Source organism: Urocampus carinirostris, chromosome 11 (genome assembly GCF_059441175.1).
Source record: "Urocampus carinirostris isolate Australia breed hairy pipefish chromosome 11, RoL_Ucar_1.0, whole genome shotgun sequence".
In the NCBI taxonomy this organism is placed as follows: Eukaryota; Metazoa; Chordata; class Actinopteri; order Syngnathiformes; family Syngnathidae; genus Urocampus; species Urocampus carinirostris.
Genome location: NC_142359.1, coordinates 23,802,478 through 23,823,223, shown reverse-complemented (window position 1 = coordinate 23,823,223; position 20,746 = coordinate 23,802,478). Strand labels below are relative to the sequence as shown.

Sequence of the window (20,746 nt, the reverse complement as noted above, 5' to 3'; positions counted from 1 at the left end):
CATCCGTACACCAGCTGTCGTTCACCCAAAAACACACTCCGCCTTCTCGGGATTTACCTGTGATATCTGTGTCCCGATCCTGACGGAAAATCGTAAATCCCGGCGGCTAGACTAAGGAATCAGGATGTGATGGTTTTAGCCAAGTTTCAGAAAAACAAAGAACGTTACAATCACAGAAGTCTTTCTAGGTATGTATCCTCATAAACAACTCATCAGTTTTGTTATAAAGCCTCTGAACGTTAGCAAGCACTATACTAGGAACAGGAGTACGTCCATTTCTTCTTCTGGCTTTCACCAGTAATGCGCCTCTTCTTCCCCGTTTACGGGTTCGAACCCGCCGACTCTCGTTCCTAATTTCAGCATTAAAATAGTCAATATCCAGGGTTGGGTAGGGTTACTTTAACTTGATTACTTTCAATTACTTTTGGATTACTCCAATACCAAATATGCTAATAAAAGACTAAAGAAACTAAATGTGAATAAAATGACAAAATTTTGTGCAGGCTTGGGGAGTAACGGAATACATGAAACGGCAAATATGATGTGGGCAAGTTGTTTGGATTTAATTTAATTTTGTTTCTGTCGCATTTTATGTTAGTTTTGCCAGAGATCAAAGCCAGGAGAGAAAGCTTACCACGTGTTGTGAGTCATAATTTTATTCATATTTAGTTTCTTTTGTCTTTTATTAGCATATTTGGTATTGGAGTAATCCAAAAATAATTGAAAGTAATCCAGTTAAAGTAACCCTACCCAACCCTGTCAATATCCGATAAAAGTGGGGGGTTAAAAGGCGTAATATCCACAGGGCGTAGTAACAGTAGTTCCTCTCTAGAAGAATGCACGATAGAGTAGGTTGTAGAGATAGAGAAAAGCGATAAAATGAAGAAAATTATGAGAGTTTGACGTGACGCGTCGCCTTCGATCGGCACCGGGACAGCGCGATGTGACGTCATCACTACGCCACACCCGTAGATAATTACCTAAATAATTATCGTTGTGTACGTACACACTTTATCAATATTTTGAAATTCTTTTAATATGTGGCTATTTTAAAAACAGTTTAGGGGTGGCTTATATGCGATGTAGGCTTGTATGCGAGTTTATACGATACTTGAAACCGTTTTGCTTTTGCTGTCCTTTGAAAAAAAAGGGAATAAATTCTTCTATATCTGCCTTAAACTGCACAATCCTTTCATTCGATCCATCGAAGAAATGGAATTTCTTTTCTTGATTTGCTGCTAATCGGCACTAATCAGCCGATATCCCTCCGAGTAATAAAGAGCGGCCCAGAGAATTCCGACTTCATTTAGCCTTGGAATCCGTCGAGAGAGCGAACGCCGTGCGTCCCTGACCTTCGCCGCATTTACAAATTAGAGAGGGCGGGAGGGAAGGTCAGGCATTTGACATGAAGGTGGGAAAGCCTTTCACGTCATGAATTGTATAAGTTCTCTGTGGAGCGCAGTTGCTCCTTCTTCCTAATGAACAGAACATATGCTACAAGGTTAAAGGACTGGCAAGGTCGTGCCTCCTTTTTCCCTGGGCTTTACCATTTTGCACCTCCTTCCTGCTCGCATGAACAATGACACAATTCTGGGATTTTGAGATACTAAACAAGTGGTGCGTGTAGGCGGTAGACGCTTCATGTCCCGCTTCATGCTCAAATCATCATCTGGTGTTCCACAAGATATTTGGATGAAGAAAGAATAGCTGAAAAGAGCAGTTCTGATTAAGACTCTTATTACAATGAAACAAATAAGAAAAAATGAAAAGAAAATTCTTGGCTTGTCAGCAGGAGAAAGTCCTTCCCAAATAAGCAAAGACAAAATGGCTGACCTTTGCTTTTATTGGGAACGAGCGTGGTTTGATGAGAACAAAACTTGTCAGGAAGATCTTCTGGTTTGTTTTCCACCGCCACTATCTGCTTGTATCTTACTTCAGGCCTAGCTGTTTGGGGTGCAACACATTAGGTATGATGAATGGGAGGAAATGGGGTATGGAAGTAACTTTAAATGTCAGTGTAGCATAAAAACGGTAAAAGTAAGAAGAGGCCCGTTTCAAGTGCAGTCTGAATGGAAACCCAAACCCAAAGAAAGATGAAAAAGGAGAGCTTACTCGATCACGTTGAAGAAATGCACTTACTTGCTCACACATGATAAGGAGTTTGACAGAGGCTAAAATGATGACACCAGTAAATGAGTAACAAAATTGCAAATTTGTTCAGTTTCTTTAATAAGCGCGTCTTTAACTTTTAAGTAAAATAACATCGGGATGGTTCGTTTCCTGATTTTTTTCTGGTTAATAAATGGTAGTCAGCAAATATCGATGTGGCGCTTAGCTTTGTTGACATCTAGTGGATGTATTAAAAACTGCAGGTTATTGTTTAATAACGTGGTTCATTTTTCTCTTCCACTTCTCTCAGCTGTGTCTCTCGGGCCAGATTACATCTGTTGAGGTGCTTGGTCCAAACTATGTGACTTATATAATTTTGACAGCTAAACCAGTCTGACCAGTGGGGTTTACCCTATAGCAACTGGTAACATCCTTTATCACTCGGCCACGGTCTCGTACCAAGACGGTGGGTCGTTTGGTACCAGGCTACACAGAAAAAAAAATAAGTTCCCTTATTTTTTTCTTTGAAAAAAAGTCAAAATTTGGGTGTGTGTTATACATGTTGTTTTACAGTAATTTTTAGAATGATTAATGATCACATGGCGGCACGGTGGTTGGAGGCCGTTGGCTGCCCCACAGTGCTGATGACCAGGGTTCAATTCCAGCTATTGCAGCCTCCCCGCTTTGGAGTTTGCATGTTCTCTCCATGCTTTCCAGTGGTAAAATATAATGGGAAGAACTTATAAAATATAGACTACATAGTACCGTCATTTTAAGAAAATATATTTATATATATATTTGCGATTTATTCAGGATTTATAAGTCTTATGTCTTAATAAATGCAAGCGCAGGATTAAATATTGCACATGTGAATTCCAAGTGTATCTTTGGACTTGAAAAATACATAATCCACACTAGATTTCTTCTTTGAATGGTACTTGAGAAATATGAAAACTGGCTTTAAAAGTATTTAAAAGTGCACGAAAAAGGTCTAAAAACCCTGGATTTACTCAGGATCTCAAAATCATATGTCTTGATAAATCCACCTGCAAAATTCAAAATCTCATGTGTAAATTGCAGAGATATACAATTCTCGCGAGATTTTTTGTGAAACGGTTCTGGAGTACTTGGAAAATAGGCTTTAAAAGTCCTTAAAAGTATTTGATTTGTCCATGAAAAAGGGGAACGTACCCCAAATTTGACGCACTGCGAACTGACAAAATTTCCACGGTGGTTCTTCCCCCTCATCAACGTTTAACGAACTGGATGCTCAAAACGAGAACGCCTACCTTCCAATCACAGTTCTGATGAGGATTCTAGCTAAGAGTCAAGGATATGAAGCGCATAATGGCGGACTACGTTCTTGATTAGACTTCGTTACGGGTCTCCAATCCTTGGGGTCGGCACCCTCTTCTTCATTTCCATTTTTTCTTCCCACTTCAGGTCCGCTAAATACTTACAGATAATCAGCATTAAGTTCGAATTGCAGGGATAATGATGTTTGAGACTTTCTTCTTAGAAATCACAGGCTTTGTTTTCTTTTTGGATGGATTTAGGTACGGGGCTTATTTGGGAAGGAGACAGAGAGTAGCAGAGAACTGCAAAATTGCACCCTCTTAAATCAAGAATGGGTAAACATGTAACACTTGGTTTCCGCTCTATCACTTTGTACCCCAAAAAATGAGGGAGCTTAAAATCAGTTGCTTAGCTTTTGCATGTTGCAGGTTATTGTGTTTGCACGGGCTTCTGTACTTCAGTTCTGTACATTGAGATATTTGAGAATTCTTTTGTTACACTTTGTATATGTTAATGCTAATATAATGAATATCAATTGTTGAGCTTGTTGATTAAAATTGACAGCATGTGTCTTAATCGTGACACAATATGTTACTTTTTTGTACAAGACATTTCCCCGCTGATCTTTTTAAAACATAAGAAATGGATGCGAATGAGTTTATTTTTTATGGCTGTTTAAGCTTAAAATCAGGTGCAGTTTCTCAAAAAACAAAGTTGAGTTTCTGTTGCTGGTCACCTGGTATTTTTACATGAATGCCTAAAAAGGTACACCCAAAAAAACTGAAGCTCTACTTGAACCATTTAGTGTTTGATTATAGTATATGTAGACTTATAAAATGGCCGGTAATTATTTTGTTGTGTTACGTATTTTCCGGACTAAGAGTCAGTTTTTTCATAGTTTGTCCGGAGGTGTGACTTTTACTTCAAATGGGACTATCTGTGAAATTAACACATTTTATCGGGTATATAACTTCACATGTTATTTTTACATTAAACCAAAGGAGGACAATCTAGGCCTGTTTTGATCATTTCAACCTTACCGTTTTGTCCCCCTTTTCTTACGAAACAGAATACAAATGTTCAGAAAGTACAGTATCATTTCGCCTAAGTTAATATTTTCAACATGCTCAAAATGGATGTCTATACTGTTCTATTAAATTTCTCTCAAAAATGAGATACAAAGACATTTTAGTGACGTTTGCACGAATGGCATTTTACGCAGGGGGACAGTTTTCGGCACTTATCGGTAATTTATCAAAACAACTGTGAAGACTGAACAAAATGGTGCTGAAAAAATGAATATATTCTGTAGATTACAAGATGAAAATAGTAAAATATTTAGCTGAAAGGCGGAGAGAAAGTTGTAAAGCTTGTAAGCTGAAATGACCTCTGATGTGATGGAGGTGGAAGGAGGAAGCCGCGCATCTTTTACTCATCACTGAGGGAAATTTCTTTGCATTTAGTGTTTTGGAGTAGTTTGGTGAGCATTTTCTTTATGCCAGAGTTATCTGAATAATATGCAACGTTGTTACTTATATAAACACCCATGTCAATCATGTAACGTTACTTTGGTATATCATTCGGACGTATTCAGCCTGTTACTCTTTTGTTTTAAATTCCCGTTCAAGGTGACATATGTTTTTTGGTGTTGGGTTTTATCAAATTGATTTTCCCCAAAAATGTCATTTATACAGTGGTACCTTTACTAACAAATTTAATTCATTCTGGGAGTAACTTTATAACCTGAAAACCTCCTAAGTAGAGACGCATTTTGTATTTAAATGCGCTAATCCGTTCCAAGCTCCGCAAAAGTACAGTATGATAATTTTTTAATAAATCATAAAAGAGCATCAGAACATGAAACACGAAAGGCACATTTAAAATATAAGGAATAAAGGAAAAAGAAAAAAAATATTCATTTACCTTTTTTCCTAGCATTTCTTTAAAAAATGATTTTATGAGTGATTCCTTTCCAAAAATTCCGAGACTTCATGGAATTTTGCTAAAGTGTCTTTAATTTGGGCTGATTGAAAAATGGCTGTGTGCTCTTCCCCTTTGTCTTGCCCTCCTCCTTCTCGTCTCTGAACTGTGACGGTGACACAAGGAGCATGCTGGGAGCTTGCATGCGCCCTGGGTTGCCAGGCAGATTTAAATCGATAGCCAGTTTGTGTATGTTTTCGAACATATAATGTAATATTATTTTGTTGTTGAGTTATTGTTTTTGTTCTGTTTTTATTTTAATGTTTGAATAAAGTTTTCATTCATTCATTCATTCATGTTATGGAAACGCTGGGAGCGGTGACGTGCAGCGCATACTGTACTTTATTTTTGCCTTTGTAACTTGAGGCGATCTTTGTAACTACAGGTAATATTTTCCCCTTCAGTTACTTTATAAGTAGAGGTATTACTCTACTCCTGTGAGACTTATATATGTTTTTTCTCTCTCAATTATGCTCATTTTGGCTGCCGGGAATTATACTCCGAAAGGATCTACAATCCGAAAAATTCGGTACATATCGAATTTCCCTTTGCCACGACGCGGCTTTTAATCAGCTGCGCTCTGCAGTCCGGAATTCATGATATTCTATGTAAATTCTGCTTGTTTTTGTGTATGTTGAACATAAAGAAAAAAATGCAGGACATATACCCACAGGTGGTGTAACAATAAGAAGTGTGTTTACTAATCAAAGAAGCCAAATTATCCGATTCAAGGTTTACTCGACGGCCATTTTGGACATCGATGCGATTGAAAGCTACTTTTCTCCCCCAACAGTGACGTCATGACCGTTTTTTAGCTAGCCAGCTAGCTGTCCCTCTGCTCGCCCGTCCGCCCTTGAATTAGCAGCACTTAGCGTATTAGCGCTGCCTTGTCTCTTATTCAGCACTCGAAAGCTTTTTAGCTAATCAGCCCTCGCTGAAGGGTGCCGAGACGGGACAATTTCCTGGTGCCAATCGATGTCCCGAAACCTGCCAGCTGTTTTTCTTGCACTTTGGGTTTCGTGCACCCCCATACCCCCCACCTTGCTGCATTGCAGTCATCCCAGTGAATATTCAAGTTTTATTAGCCACCAGTCCATCTGTTGGTCTCCGGCGGGGAAAGACGGCTCCCAGTCGGGGCCTCAAGATAGCCGACTTGTTGTTTATGTAAAGGGACAGTGTGCAATGTTGGATCACTAGATGTTGCTATATTGTGTCCTGCAATTAAAAAAAAAGGCTAAAAAGTACACGGAAGAATACAAACTACACAGATTCAAAGGTACCAAACAACATCATTTTTTTGCCCAGCCTCTTACAAGGTTTTTAGTACCTGGGTGTACCCGTAGCACTAAGATGGTGTACAATCATGTCAATTTTGAGCCTCATATTATGTATAATAAATACAAATTTGTTGACCTACGAATATTTAAAGAAATACATGTGTATATGATAGTTTTTGTGTTTTTTTATTATTTAAATCAGTATTATTTTTTTTAAGGAATTATTTTTTTTACCTCTTGGGGGAGCTAAATATTACGCAATTTCCTTTTAAAGGGACAATGTATAATATTTAACCTCTAGATGTGGCATGTATATCCACTCCGATTCAAAGTGAATAAATGCAATATTTTTTCTGAGCTTGTTGCAGAGAGGGGGGGAGGGGGAGAGGGAGAGAACAGACGAAAGAAAGAACGGACGAAAGAAAATATAAGAAATAGAAAAAAGGAAAAAAAAAACCTCAAAAAGCAATTTAACAAAGCAAGATAAAAAAGATGAAAGAAAGATAAAAGAGAAAAAAGTAAACAGAGAAAGTAGAAATGAAAAAATGAACACAAGCCAATTAAAAAAAATCAAAAAAGAGAAAAAGAAAGATTAAAGACCAAAAGAGAAAATAATACAAGAGAAAAAAGTAAATGGAGAAAAAAAACTGCAAAAAAGACTGTTTTTTTGATGTATTTTTATCAGCAAAATAGCTGTTAATGATGTCACCTACGTCCAGGTGAGCCTCATCTAAAATAAATACAAATGTCTTCATCTATTATTATTTGAAAAACATGTGCGTTTCTATGATAGCTCGTATATTTTTGCTTAATATCAAAGAAGGCATATGTAATTTGCCGTTTTTCCTTGCTGTCCTCATCCCCTGGCTTGTGCATAAGGGCTCTTTGGTTACAGTTGGGCCTTGTTAATGAGAAAATATGTATCTTTGCATTTTTTAAAGACTAAATGTTAAAAAGCATCTCCTTTTCTAAATGTCAGTCTTTGTTTGTTTTCAAGCTTCCATTTTGGTCTCAACCGTAATCGGTTGTCGTCGTAAAAACCCTTAATTACCTCCATTGCTGTCCTCATAAGGTTGTGATTTGTTTTTCTTTATTGTTTTATCAATACGAATCTCAACTGTTTCTTGCAATATTTCTTGAAGATTTCATAAGAATCAGATCTTCTATTCTCTTCCCGTTAAGTTTTTTGCCTTCAAACTTTATGACCGACGCTCGTCTTCTTTGTTAAATAAAGTCCGACTTCTTTTCCGATTTATTTTTATATTGCATTTTTCGGATCCTTTTCGACGTCCTTTCAGAAATTAACTGTCATTAAATGTCAGGAATTAAAGCAAATTATTCGATTTAACTATCTGTTGTCAATTGTAATTGTTATTTCTTAAACAGAGGAATAATGGTCTAATCAACTTCAGGCATTTTAGAGAACAGACTCATTCTCAGGAAAATGTTCTTTAACAATGTTTAACTAAATGCAAACTAACTGATCAGTTTATAGTTTAGTAGACACTACAAATAAGGAGAGAATACATCAGTGAGTTTTGAACTTGAAAGGAAAACAAGACAGGACCATACAAAACCCCCATGATGTATAATATCTGGCTCAAAGGACCAGTTGTTGCTTTTATAATTTAATAGACACTTAGAATAATGAGAGAAGACAACAGGAATGAATTTTATGCTTGCAATGAGAACAGGTAAGACGATAAAAAAAATCTCAAAGTGTACGATACTTGGCTCGAAGGACCAATCGTTTTTTTTTTTGGTTTAAGAGACACTCAAAATAAGGAAAGAAGACATCAATGAATTTTGAGTTTGCAAGGAGAACTGGAGAGAATTCTACAAAACCCTCAAAATGGAAAATTCCAACCTGTTCTATAAGTCCTCCCCTAAACCCTTTAATTTCAATAAACTTCCTAGGTCACCAAAAACACAGCCACAATAAAGGGGTTAGAAATCAAAGAACAAGTTTATGATTGGGACAATGAAATAAAGTAACAGTACATAATAGTCAAAATAAGGAACAACCCTGGCACCTCAAGCAATTTCATTTACAGGTGTCCATTAATAAAAAGAGAACTACATTCTTATTGTAGTCAAGCAGAAATTGAACTTGATTTGAAGACTGAACAAATAATTTAACTTTTAGAACCTCACAGATTACAAAAAGCAGATTCGTGCTGAAGAGTGTGGATATCAAAGAACAGCATTGTGATTGGCTGATCGTGACAATAATGTACACAGTTCATATTAGTCAAAAGAAAAAACTAGCATCCTTTGCAATCTAAAAATAAAACCAATGTATTACTGAAGATGAATCTTTTGTAGAAGTCAAGATTTTTGGTGGTTCAGCTACATTTCTCAAAACAAATTTTGCTCGTGTCATCTTATGTGCACAGACTGAAACTTTTTAATGTTTTGTTTTTCTCAAAGGAAACTAAAAGGTTGTTCTTCTTTGGAGTTGATTACATTCGTTTTAGTCTTATGAGTAACAGACAATCCAAGACAATTAGGAATTAGTATGTGAAGGTTGCTATACTTAATTAATCTGTGATTGGTTTTTTGAAGGTAGAATAATGAATAATTCAAAACACAAACTGGGGGTCAGCAACAATCAGCTATGGTGCTCCTAGTGGCTCCCTGATTTTTAAAAATAATGCTTGATAATGGAAAAGGACATGGTGTCTGTAGGAGGAAAAACGTGACACAAACATTCTTAACAGTTTCCAATGAACATAGAAGTATACAGTATGTATTGCCTTCCTTATAAGGCTTGGAAATGTATGTTGGCCCGGAGAGGGGTGGGCACCACCAGGCTGCACTTGCCCAAGACACACCACAGGAAATGGTGCCTCTACGACCTGATTGGTTAATGGATACAACCATAAAGCTTTTACATGTTTGCAGCTCCAAACATTATCGTTTTTTGGGTGTGATACGGCTATTTGAAGATATTTTGGATCGCCATCCCCTGGGCTAGAATGAACTGTGTTTATTCAATGTAATATCACTCGAACAACACTTGGGCATGAAATCAGTTAGAAAAGGTAACCGAAATCGATTTGTAGTTTAGCATTCTCCCTTATTTCTGCTTAGCCGCTTTCCAGTAACGAGTTTTTTCATTGTTTTTTTCATGATACGGCCTCCGATTCCCCGCTTTTGTGAAAAGCTTTTATTCGATAGTTCGAGGGTTTAACGGCAAGCGTTAGCCAAGCGCTAAACGCTCCTTTTAGCGGCCTTTTTAACAAGGCCCAACCTCAACGGCTAGCTTTCTTCCTCGATAAACGTTTGACGAAATATTTTCTGTCACGCTATCGGCGATGCATCGACCTTAAAGGCTGCCGGCAATTTACCGAATCAATCGCGTCTAAACCGCATCCTGTTTTTCTGCTTTGAAGAATCGGAACCGGGGAAGAAACAACGCTCAGCTGTCAGACAAAGACGCTGAATCAGCAGTTTTTTTGAGGGGTGACGATTTTTCCTGCTTCCGTGGCCTTCATTTCTTCGGTGAATTTCTTTGTAAAGGGACGTTTGATTGCTTTTCTTCCGCCTGCCAAGTCTCTTTTTCTTCCCCGTTTGACAAACGGCGACGGCTGCCGCTTTTCCCAATTAAAAACCGTTTCGTTGTGTTTAATCGTGGTTTTTATGGGTTTCTTTGGTGGCTCCTTCTGTGGCGTTCAGCTCAGAATTTTGCATCTGTGGGTTGCTTTCCTCGGCCAGCGGGAAGCAGAGTCTTTTAAGAGTCTCCATAATGAAGCCTTTGCGAGTAAGAAGGGATTTGTCCTCAAATAAATGTTTGCGGTCGCCCGCTACCTGCTCTGGCGCTAACTGTGATTGACGACAAGCTAGTTAACTTTTAGCGTCTGTGTTAAAACGCAGCCGGGATTGTTTTTGCTTCGCTTGCAACGTAAATTGTTTTTAAAGATTGTGTCCTTGTGATGCAGACTTCATTTTCTCACAGTTTCCTGTCCAAAACTGGACAAGTCAACATTTTGGCAACGTAGACGGAGAAACAAATCCCGTGAATGTAAATTAAAATAGGAATTCAGAAAAGGATTTATTGACATCACACGCACCTTGACTATCGTGAGTGCTCAAAAAATGGAATAAATAAATAAAAAATTAAATAATGATGAAAAGAAAAAGCTCTTAGAGCATTTGTACGAGTGCTTCAGATCCTTGAAAATGCTTGAATTTTAACGTTTTACTTTCAAGGATTGAAAAGCGTTTGAATTTTTGGTGAAGGGGTTGTAAATGCTTTAAATTATTGCCACGTTTGACAACAGGTCTGCTGAAAAATAACACTGACACGGCTCACTTTGCCATTGCGTTTCTTCTTCCCTTTTTGACCAATAGCACCTTGTAATAGTTTGTTAATGTAAAAATAAATGGTCTGCATTTATATAGTGCTTTTCAAGTCAAGGAAGACCCCCAAAGCGCTTCACAATGTGCTTCACACTTACCCGTTCACACACACTAACACACCGATAACAGCGTCAGCCATGCAAGGCAACTACCTGATTATCGGGTGCATGAGGGATTCAGTGACTTGCCCATGGATACTTCGACATAGAGTCGGGAATCGAACCTGCGACCTCTTGATCATAAGACAAGCGCTCCTGAGCTATGGCATTGTCCTATGAAGCGTGATTTCCACTTTAAGGGTTGAGCCCAAAAGAACAAGCGCATGCAACACCTAAACAGGGCACTATGAAATGTGTATTAGTGCAGGGATTACGTTTGTGGCTCTTAAAAACCAATGATTCACAGCGCATTTCTTCTTTTAATGGTACTGGAAACATCGTAAAATTGGCTTTGAAAGTCCTTAAAATTTCTTGAAATCGGCCATGAAAAAGGTTTACGTACCCTGTCTTAAGGTCATTGTTTGAAAGCTAGCATCAATATTTCCTTTACCGGAAATGGTCATTGAATGTGAGGGGATGCAAAAATAAATAAATACAATAATTAACTCGTATACAAATACATTCAAAACACCCTTATTGTATTTCCCTCAGTAAGTAAGCTGACAGCAAGATTTGCAGCTCAGAAAATAAAAGTACACGGACGGTGTTTCCTGCTGTTAAAGAGTCAAAATATAGATTTGCCACACTAAAAGTGATCATCAAATGCATCTTGGGTATCCTGTACCCCAAAACCTCACCAACCAAAAAACAACGAGCACTTTTATGGTATTTCCTGCTCTCTGAAGGTCGAAATTGAGATTTCCAAGTGGTTATTGAATGTACGTTGAGTATCGCAAGTGCTCATTAAAAATAGAATGAATGAAACAAAAAACAATTTCCCTCACTGGAAGTGGATATTGAACGCACCTTGTATGAAGGCCCACATTGTTTAATAATTTTTAGTAATTGTTTATTTTGGGGGTAATTGGGTCTATCACGCTAAAAAGGTTATTTGAACGCTCCCCGAATAACACAAGTGGACTATAGCGGAGAGTGTTCAAAAACAAAACAATGAGCTTCAACAGTCAGAAGTCAAAGCTACACTAACAAAGGCTAGATGACACGTCATTACTGTACTGCGTTGCTAACTACTAACTATAAAGATCCAAATGAACAAAATACAAAAGTTAGAAGATGCAAGATATGTTGGAAGACTTACTATTTTTAACTGAACAAAACATGGAAAAGAGACAACATAGGATATGTGGAATACAAATTAATTTTAACTGCTCAAAACATGAAATCACAGTTCACATATCCCTTAACCTCTGATAATAATAATAATTTCCTTTGTATTGTCATTCTTTGTAACAATGTACACAGAACGAAATGTCGATACACCTGACCCGTTGTAGCGAGCCGATGCAGCCGCAGCCAACAGAGGGCGCCGCCATTTTACCAATTAGGTATGACTCGGCCGAGGCGCGAACCAGCGACCTCCCAGTCTCAAAGCGGGCGCCCTACCATCTAGGCTACTGAGCTGGTGAACACTAACTAGTTTAATTGAACAGAACACAGAATACGTTGAACAAGAATTTGTTTGAAATGCTCAAAACATGAAATACAAGGCAGAATATGTTGGAACACGAACTAGCATTAGCTGAATCAAATTTGAAACAAAGAGCTATGAACGCACTTGGCTATAACAATCACGTTATGAGCTGGATCTCAAGCTTTGACAGCCAAATTTTTTCAATAGTGATTCAGTCATTGCAGTGTTTTTGTTTAAAAAGTTGGACCTATTCTTGTTAAATTTTGGAAATTCTTTGACTTTTGAAACAGATATCTTTTTTTCCCAGTCGGTCCGCCAAAAGTCTGGTTGCCATGGCTATATGCCTGCTTGCTTCTTAACAGGAATTACTAAACCTCTGCATCAAAAACGTCCACCTGATTTCATTTTTTCATTTTCTGGAGACTTGACCTGGGACTTCCCATGCCAATCAATTGGAGATTTACTCAAACATTTTTTAAATCCCCAACTACGATTACTTTCCTGGTAGAACAATGATTGTTATGATTTGCCAAGCTTAGTATTTTTCCATCTTAATCATCTTTTCCGTTGTATAACCAGATTACAAACATGGATTTGATTAGAAATGAAAAAAGGCAAATTTCTTCCGTCTCTCACAACTGCATCGGGTCTTGTCACTTCTACAAAGATTGATGCTAATACCTTAAGTTACGAACACAAGCAGATATGTTGTTTCTACATTTTAATACGGAGCTGCCTATTATTTCAGTGTCCGGCGAGCATTCAGCATGTCTGTAGTCAAAAACCTTGTCATCTAATTAGTGACGAGCATGAATGAATGTGTGAATGAGAATTCTACAACCACAGCCAGGAGAATGGGCTTTGCAGAATTAGCGGGGAAATGTCCAGTACAGAAAAGAAACGCATTTTGCCGCGATTTACTGACTCTGTCCACAGCTATCAATCTAAATGGTCTGCAACTAACTATGGATGGGTTCACCATGATTATCGGGCTGACATTTATCGGCCCAATAGGAAAAATATACTAGATATTGCTCCCACACAATTTTCAGTCAGCCGACACTACTTGGAGAGATTCGAAGCATCTATGTATTATGATGTTTTAATGCAGTAATGGCAATACAGACGCTGGCCTACTCACGAACGAGTGCTATATATTGTATGAAATTTATGTTTAAGGTTTATATAATTATGTTTAAGGCTTGTATAAGTAACTTGTATTGTTTTGAAACTGAAAAATAAACGTTTGATAAAATAACATTCTCTATATTGTTACAAAGCAGGCTGAATGATAAAGCATCGTACTGAAAAACAAAGCTTCTGTGGTCTGTGAAGCCCTGTGAGACTCCTTGTGATTAAGGTCTATACAAATAAACATGATCAAAATAAATAAAGTTAAGTTTAACTTACTTTTGGAACTTCCTCCTCCCTGGTAAAAAGTGGACGAAAAAAAGCAATCCAACCATTTTTTTCAACCGCATCAAGCTTTCTTATTCCACTTTCATTTCAAAAGAAACTGCTCGACATTTCTTTACACTTTACACCAACCATATCAAAAGGATGCACAAGATATTGAACAATAAAAATGTCAAGGTTCTTGCCGCGCTAGAGTTGCAGTGCAATGTGTTTACAAACGAACTAAGAAGTAGAAGCCAGATTTCTTCTTCGGTGTGGATCCCAGGTGACCTCTCACAGCGCCACGCAGTGGAAAGAAGCACTACAGCACTATCCTCTACTTGGAAAATGTGCACACAATACAAAATCTAACTTACAGCAATGTCCGGATATTTTTTGACATCCCGAAAAAAAGGTTTGTATCTACCGTTTTGCGTAAGTCGAATGGTCGTAAGTAGGGGAGCGTCTGTACTTGGTCTCCCCTCAATCTTTTGGTCATGTGTGAAAGGGATGGGAAAGTTTAAGATCATTTGCTTGGCTTGGCCTGTGTACAGGCTGTTGTGAACTTTTGATTTTTGCTTAGTATAGCACATTGAGTTTTGTTTTGAGAATGTTTTAGTCACACTCCTGTATATATCTTTATGTCAATTGATTTAATATTGACTGCAGCATTAGTTTGGTTGAGATTGGCATCTGCAGACACAGTCCACACACAAATGTCGCTGTACAATTTCTTACTTTTCTGTACCAGACATTTCCCTGCTGTTTTTTAATGTGAGAAATAGACGTTTGAATGAGTTTACTTTTATGGCTGTTTAAGATTTCTGCTTAAATCCTGTGTGGCTTCTACAAAAACAAAGTTGAGTTTCTTCCTAAAAATTTGTGCACATAGTTTTAATTCAATGCACTCTGTAGTCCTGAATCAATGGTAGATACAGTATTTGAACAGAGAACGCTACTTGGGAAAAAGAAAAACACTGGACACAAAAATGGTAGAATAGGCACTTTTCTTGGGATGATTTTTCAAGTTTGCTCACGTCCACGTCCGCCTCTTTGACCTCTGTCTGTCCGTCATCTTGCAAATCTCCCCCCCCTTAATCCCACCTCCATCCCCACTCTTCCTTCTCTGGATAGCCGGTTTTGGCCTCTTTATTAATGTCACACCTCCTTGTAGCCTCCTGCAGCCGTTGATAGCCTCCATAGCTGTAAATCTTTCCATTCACGTGAGCTAATTGCAGAGTCACGGCGGCGGTAGGCAGTTAAGGAAGCAACCTCCCTACCGTCCTCCCTCTCCCCGCCTCCTAGTTTGCCGCCGACTCGGACATAAAAGCCGGCTTTACGAGGGGATTAAGGTGCCCCTCAAGTCTTGATCCCCTGCCAGACATTTCTGTATGCAGACGCCCCGAAATGTGCTTCTTGTTTTTTGAGTGTGTTTCGGGAAAAGCGGAGCATGTCCCTCCTAACGTCGGAAGCAAGATCAAAATATTTGCTTTTATCAAGATCTGTTGGCAAAACAAAGCTTCCACTCAAAAACCTTGATCAACTAAAGGGATGACAGTTCCTTAGATGCCATCTTGTGGCCAATGACATCTCTTAATGTGAGTTGTAGAGCTTCTTAGGTGCACCTTTTGCCATCATCTAGAGGTTCAATAAACGATTTGAAGGAATAATTCCTTTGAAGAGACGCGTTTCATATTTCTATGAAGATGATCCCGTATTTAGCATCAACGCATTACTTTTGAGAAACTATAATCGGGAGAATATTCAATTGTGATTCTTGGGTCAGTTTGAAATACAAGAGATAAGGATCCCATTTAAAATGTACCCAGAGATCAGATTTGATAGCAGATGGAAAACCTTGATATGTAACTGACAGTTATTCAACTAAATGTCTCAAAACAAATATCACTCGTGTCATAATGGGTAAAATTAATTGGGCCATCAAGTGTCGAATTCAGGCTTGGGGAATGTTGCAAAAATTAGGCCAGTAAAGAAGTCTGAAAACCGGGCCATGTTTGTGTGACACACATTTACGTGTTGTTTTTTCAACTTCTATCGAGTTTGTTGAAAGTTGCAGATGTCAATATTTCCCCAAATGTTTGTGTTTTCAGGCCAGCAGGTTCTGGGTCTGGTTGAGAACCAAAGCGACTGGTACCTGGGAAACCTGTGGAAGAACCACCGGCCGTGGCCCGCCCTCGGCAGAGGCTTCAACACTGGTGTGTTTAAAGTTCTATCTTTTCACAACATTCGTGTTTTCTTGTTCCATGATGAACGAGGTTGTCTTTCTTCCATTTATATTTTAAAATCTGAATCTTTCCTGCTCGTTTGTTGTCGACTCGTCACCCGCTAAGCCCTTAATTTGGCCCAACTCATCGAGAAATTTTTCCGTCCCTGAAAATCCTGGAAACACTTGACCCAAATTGTCAAGATTTATACATAACACAACTGTAGACAACCAGTTCAGGGTGTGCCTCCTATCTGATGATAGCTGGGATGGGTTCCAGCATCCCCACAACCCTACTAAGGATAAGCGGTGCAGATAATGGATGGATGAATGGAGAGTCCAAAAGGTTCCTTTTCTCAGGACATTTATATAACACATCCTTTCCTGCACAGTTCATATAGAGTTAACTCTGTTTCCCCACAAGATTTCCCCTCTTTGAAGGCTTCTGATCACTAATCCTTTTAAAATGTTCACAAGAAGTTTTTAATTACTGCATTATTTAAAGAGCAGCTATAAATGCAACAAATAAAAACTAAGCCTTTGTTTTGGTTTGCCAATAAAAACTAGCTTATCCCTCCCTCGACAAGAAAGTACAGTGACTCCTCTAACTATAGCGCTAGTAGCATTAAAGCGCTGGTTGCTGTCACTTGCGGTGAAGGTAATAAAGGACAAGCTAGCAGATTTTCTTTTTCCGTAACATTTGATTGTTACTGCAATAAAAGTTGAGCTATGTTATGATCAAAGTGGCCTACATTTAGGGAAACATTGACACAGTAAGTGCAACCCCCCCCACCCAAGCCCTCTCTCCCCAAAGAGAGTCCAAATGATGAGTCATGCCGCAACATGCTGGAAATGTCGGTTAAAAGGTTACAACCAGTTTGTGTTATCTAGTTTTGGTTGCAAAGAGTGATGGGTTACTAGGAATTTCTAGGAATTGTGATTTGTAGCTGGCATCAGAAACCATTAATTATTGTCCTGAAAGAAATGATCCAATCCTTCACAATTCGTTTATAATGGGACATATCAATTACTTAGTATCTTCAGACAATGCAGATGCAGACGTTGCCTATCATAACCCAATTTGTAATATTTACACAGTGGTAATATATTAATACTAGAGGTTGTTTCAAAAGTCTTAGACACATTTTAACATTGGATATTGCCGAAGTTATTAAAGATATAAAAACATATCTGGTAAATTCAGAGACCTTGATATCTATTTTTTACATGAAATTTTCAGAGATGTTAAATGTGAGAACCATCGGTCACACAACACACATCAAAACGTCGTCAAATTCTTGCCAAACGCGTTCCAGCATTGCATTGTCAATGGTTGCAACAGCTTCTGAGGAGGTCACATAGAGCAGTCCTTTCACAAATCCCCACAAAGAAATTGCCTGGTGTGCGATCTGGAGTTCTGGATGGTCAGGACTTGAGATTGTGATAAGTCTGCCCAGACCATCCAATCCATCGTTCTGGTTCAGGACAGAATTTCGTTCAGAAACTCTCTATTAACTCTGAGTCTCCAGTGTGGTGGTACCAAGAGACGTGGATCAGCTGACAGAAGCTGTTGCAACCATTGACAATGCAAAGGTGGGACGAATTTTGCAAGAATTTGACCCTTTGGTATTTGACCAATTGTGCTCACACTGAGCATTTTGAAACATGTCATGTAAAAAGATTGAGATTACAAGGTTTCTGAATTTACCAGATGTGTTTTTAGATCCCTAATAGTTTTTGAGATAATCAACATCAGAATGTTCCCAGTACTTTTGGAACAATACCAACAAAATGATATAAGTTGTTATTTTTAATCTGCATTTCAAATTGGTAGTCCTTCTCGCTAATCGGTTCTAAAAAGGTAGGCGACCTCATTTTCATGACTATAAGGCGTGCTGATTTATATGGTGCACTTCAAAAAGAATCCTTTGTGAAATATTTTCACACATGGGGCGCACTGGACTATAAGGTGCATGAAATTAAAAGTACTGCAAAAGTCAGGGTTACATGAGAAAAAACATTTGGAAAATGAAGGATAACGCGAAGGCACTCTGGCTATTTATCGTATGGAATTGCTCTGTCACTGCTTTATTTCACTTTCAAGTATAAGCATTACTAAATTTAACCAGAAGTCAATAAATAGATGACTGTCAGACACTAAACTGATAAGAATTACATCAATAACCAACTTGTAATAACTCTTTAAGTTGTTATTTTCCTAACGCTACCTAGTACTTGGCGCTAATCGCTAAGGAAAAAGTAGCCAGACACTTCAGAAAGGTTACTGCAGTATGTCCATCCTTTGTATATTTTCCAATCCGTAAGCTACGCCTCCAAAAATACTTCCTCCCGAGCAAGAACAGTGGTCCTTTGCAGCCAGCCAACATCTTCTCTTCCGATTGGTTGAGTCTTCATGACTGGTTAATCTTCCAATTAACCTTTTGGAGTCGCTCAAGTTTCCACCGAGGGGACACAACTGAGGGTGGAGGGGGGGGGCGTTTGTAAACCACGGAAAAAGAAACTCCCGAGACTCCATTCCATCTGCTGTAGCCATGGCAACGGATGGAGGACGTTCGCTCCCATCTCGTTTCGTCTGTAGTTGCCGGTAAAGTCGGTTTGATGACGTGGGGTATTTTTTTGCTTGTTTGTCCCATTTTCTGTAAACAACATGGTTGACTTTCCAGGGGTCATTTTGCTGCTGCTGGACCGTCTTCGGAAGCTGCGATGGGAGCAGATGTGGAGGCTGACGGCCGAGCGGGAACTCATGGGAATGCTTTCCACCTCGCTGGCCGACCAGGTAAAAGTCCCTCTAGCAGAAAACTTCTACTATAAACGTCAATTTCAACTCATGAGAAGATGTACCGTGAATTATTATATACAAGCTGTTGATTTTTCCCTATATTTTAAATATTGCGGCTTTAAATACCCGTGTTTTTGTTTTTTTTCGCAAGGCGGTCGGTCACAAGGGCGTGGTCGCGCAAGGTCCTTTCTCCCCAGCTGGGGTGCCATTGGGGCCTCGGCTGGCGCCTAGCAGCTGGCTTGGAACTGGTGCGGAACAGAAAAAAAAATCTTAACTTGTACTATCTTTTTGTGTAAGAAAACAACGAGCATACAAATACGCATAAAAACACCGCAGTGATGTCTGGAAACATTTCTTTGAGAGAAATTGGTCCATGTTTTTGCCAACATTATTCATATAATATACAGACGCTGCCCTACTTACAAACGGCCGATGGTTCGTAGGTTGAATTTGTTCATAAGTTGCTTCAGTGCTATATTCTGTATGTTTAAGGTTTATATAAGTATTTTTACGGCTTGTATAAGTAACCTGTATTGTTATGTACTAAAAAAGTAAACATTATGGTCTATTAAGATAAAGTTGAGTTGAACTTACTTTTGGAAGATGTGCTTCAAGAGTTAGGCGACGTCCTCCTCCGTGGTAGAAAGTTGCCGAAATTAAGTCTTTTTCTCAACCGAATCAAGCTTTCTTATTCCACTTTGATTTCAGAAGAAACGTCTCAACTCTTCTTTACACTTAACTCCAACCATATTGAATGGATGCATGAGATATTAAACGATAAAGATGTCAAAGTTCAAGCTGAAGATAGACTATAGAAATTTTACACACGAACTAGGAATAGGACGCAGATTGTTTTACTTCCGGGTGAATGCTGGGTGACCTCTCACAGCGCCACACGTTGGTAGCGGCGGAAAAGAAGCACTACAGTACTGTCCCAAAACAAATAGATAGATAGATAGATAGATAGATAGATAGATAGATAGATACTTTATTCATCCCCGAAGGGAACGTATCTATCGTTTTACTTAAGTCGAATGGTCGTAAGTAGGGGAGCGTTTCTATGTGTACATATATATATATATATATATATATATATATATATATATATATATATATATATATATACACACACATACAGGGTTGGGTAGGGTTACTTTAACTTGGTTACTTTCAATTACTTTTGGATTACTCCACTACCAAATATGAATAAAATTATATGAATAAAATTATGACTCACAACACGTGGTAAGCTTTCTTTCCTGGCTTTGATCTCTTTGATCTCCGGCAAAACTAACATAAAATGCGACAGAAACAAAATGAAAATAAATCCAAACAGCTTGCCGACATCATTTTTGCCGTTCCATGTATTCCGTTACTCCCCAAGCCTGCACAAAATTGAGTAATTTTATTCATATTTAGTTTCTTTTGTCTTTTATTAGCATATTTGGTATTGGAGTAATCCAAAAGTAATTGAAAGTAATCAAGTTAAAGTAACCCTACCCAACCCTGTATATATATATATATATATATATATATATATATATATATATATATATATATATATAATTGAACACACAGTGATACCTCTCCATCGATATATGTGTTCCTGGATCATGCGCATATCTAGAAATGCTCATATCTCGAGCAATTTTTCCCGGTATGAAATAATTAAAAAGCAGTCAATCCGTTCCTGGCTTCCCAAAAGCATCCAAG

General features: G+C 38.4%; 1 protein-coding gene across 1 annotated transcript in view; it reads left to right on the top strand.

The window, feature by feature from the left end:
- The window catches only part of LOC148356844 (xylosyl- and glucuronyltransferase LARGE1), a 126,592-nt gene that overhangs the window by 83,593 nt on the left and 22,253 nt on the right, over positions 1-20,746 (top strand). The window contains exons 7-8 of the mRNA XM_088347298.1: positions 16,121-16,225; positions 18,918-19,030. Of these exons, the coding sequence (XP_088203424.1) occupies positions 16,121-16,225; positions 18,918-19,030 (218 nt within the window). The remainder of the gene's footprint in view (positions 1-16,120; positions 16,226-18,917; positions 19,031-20,746) is intronic.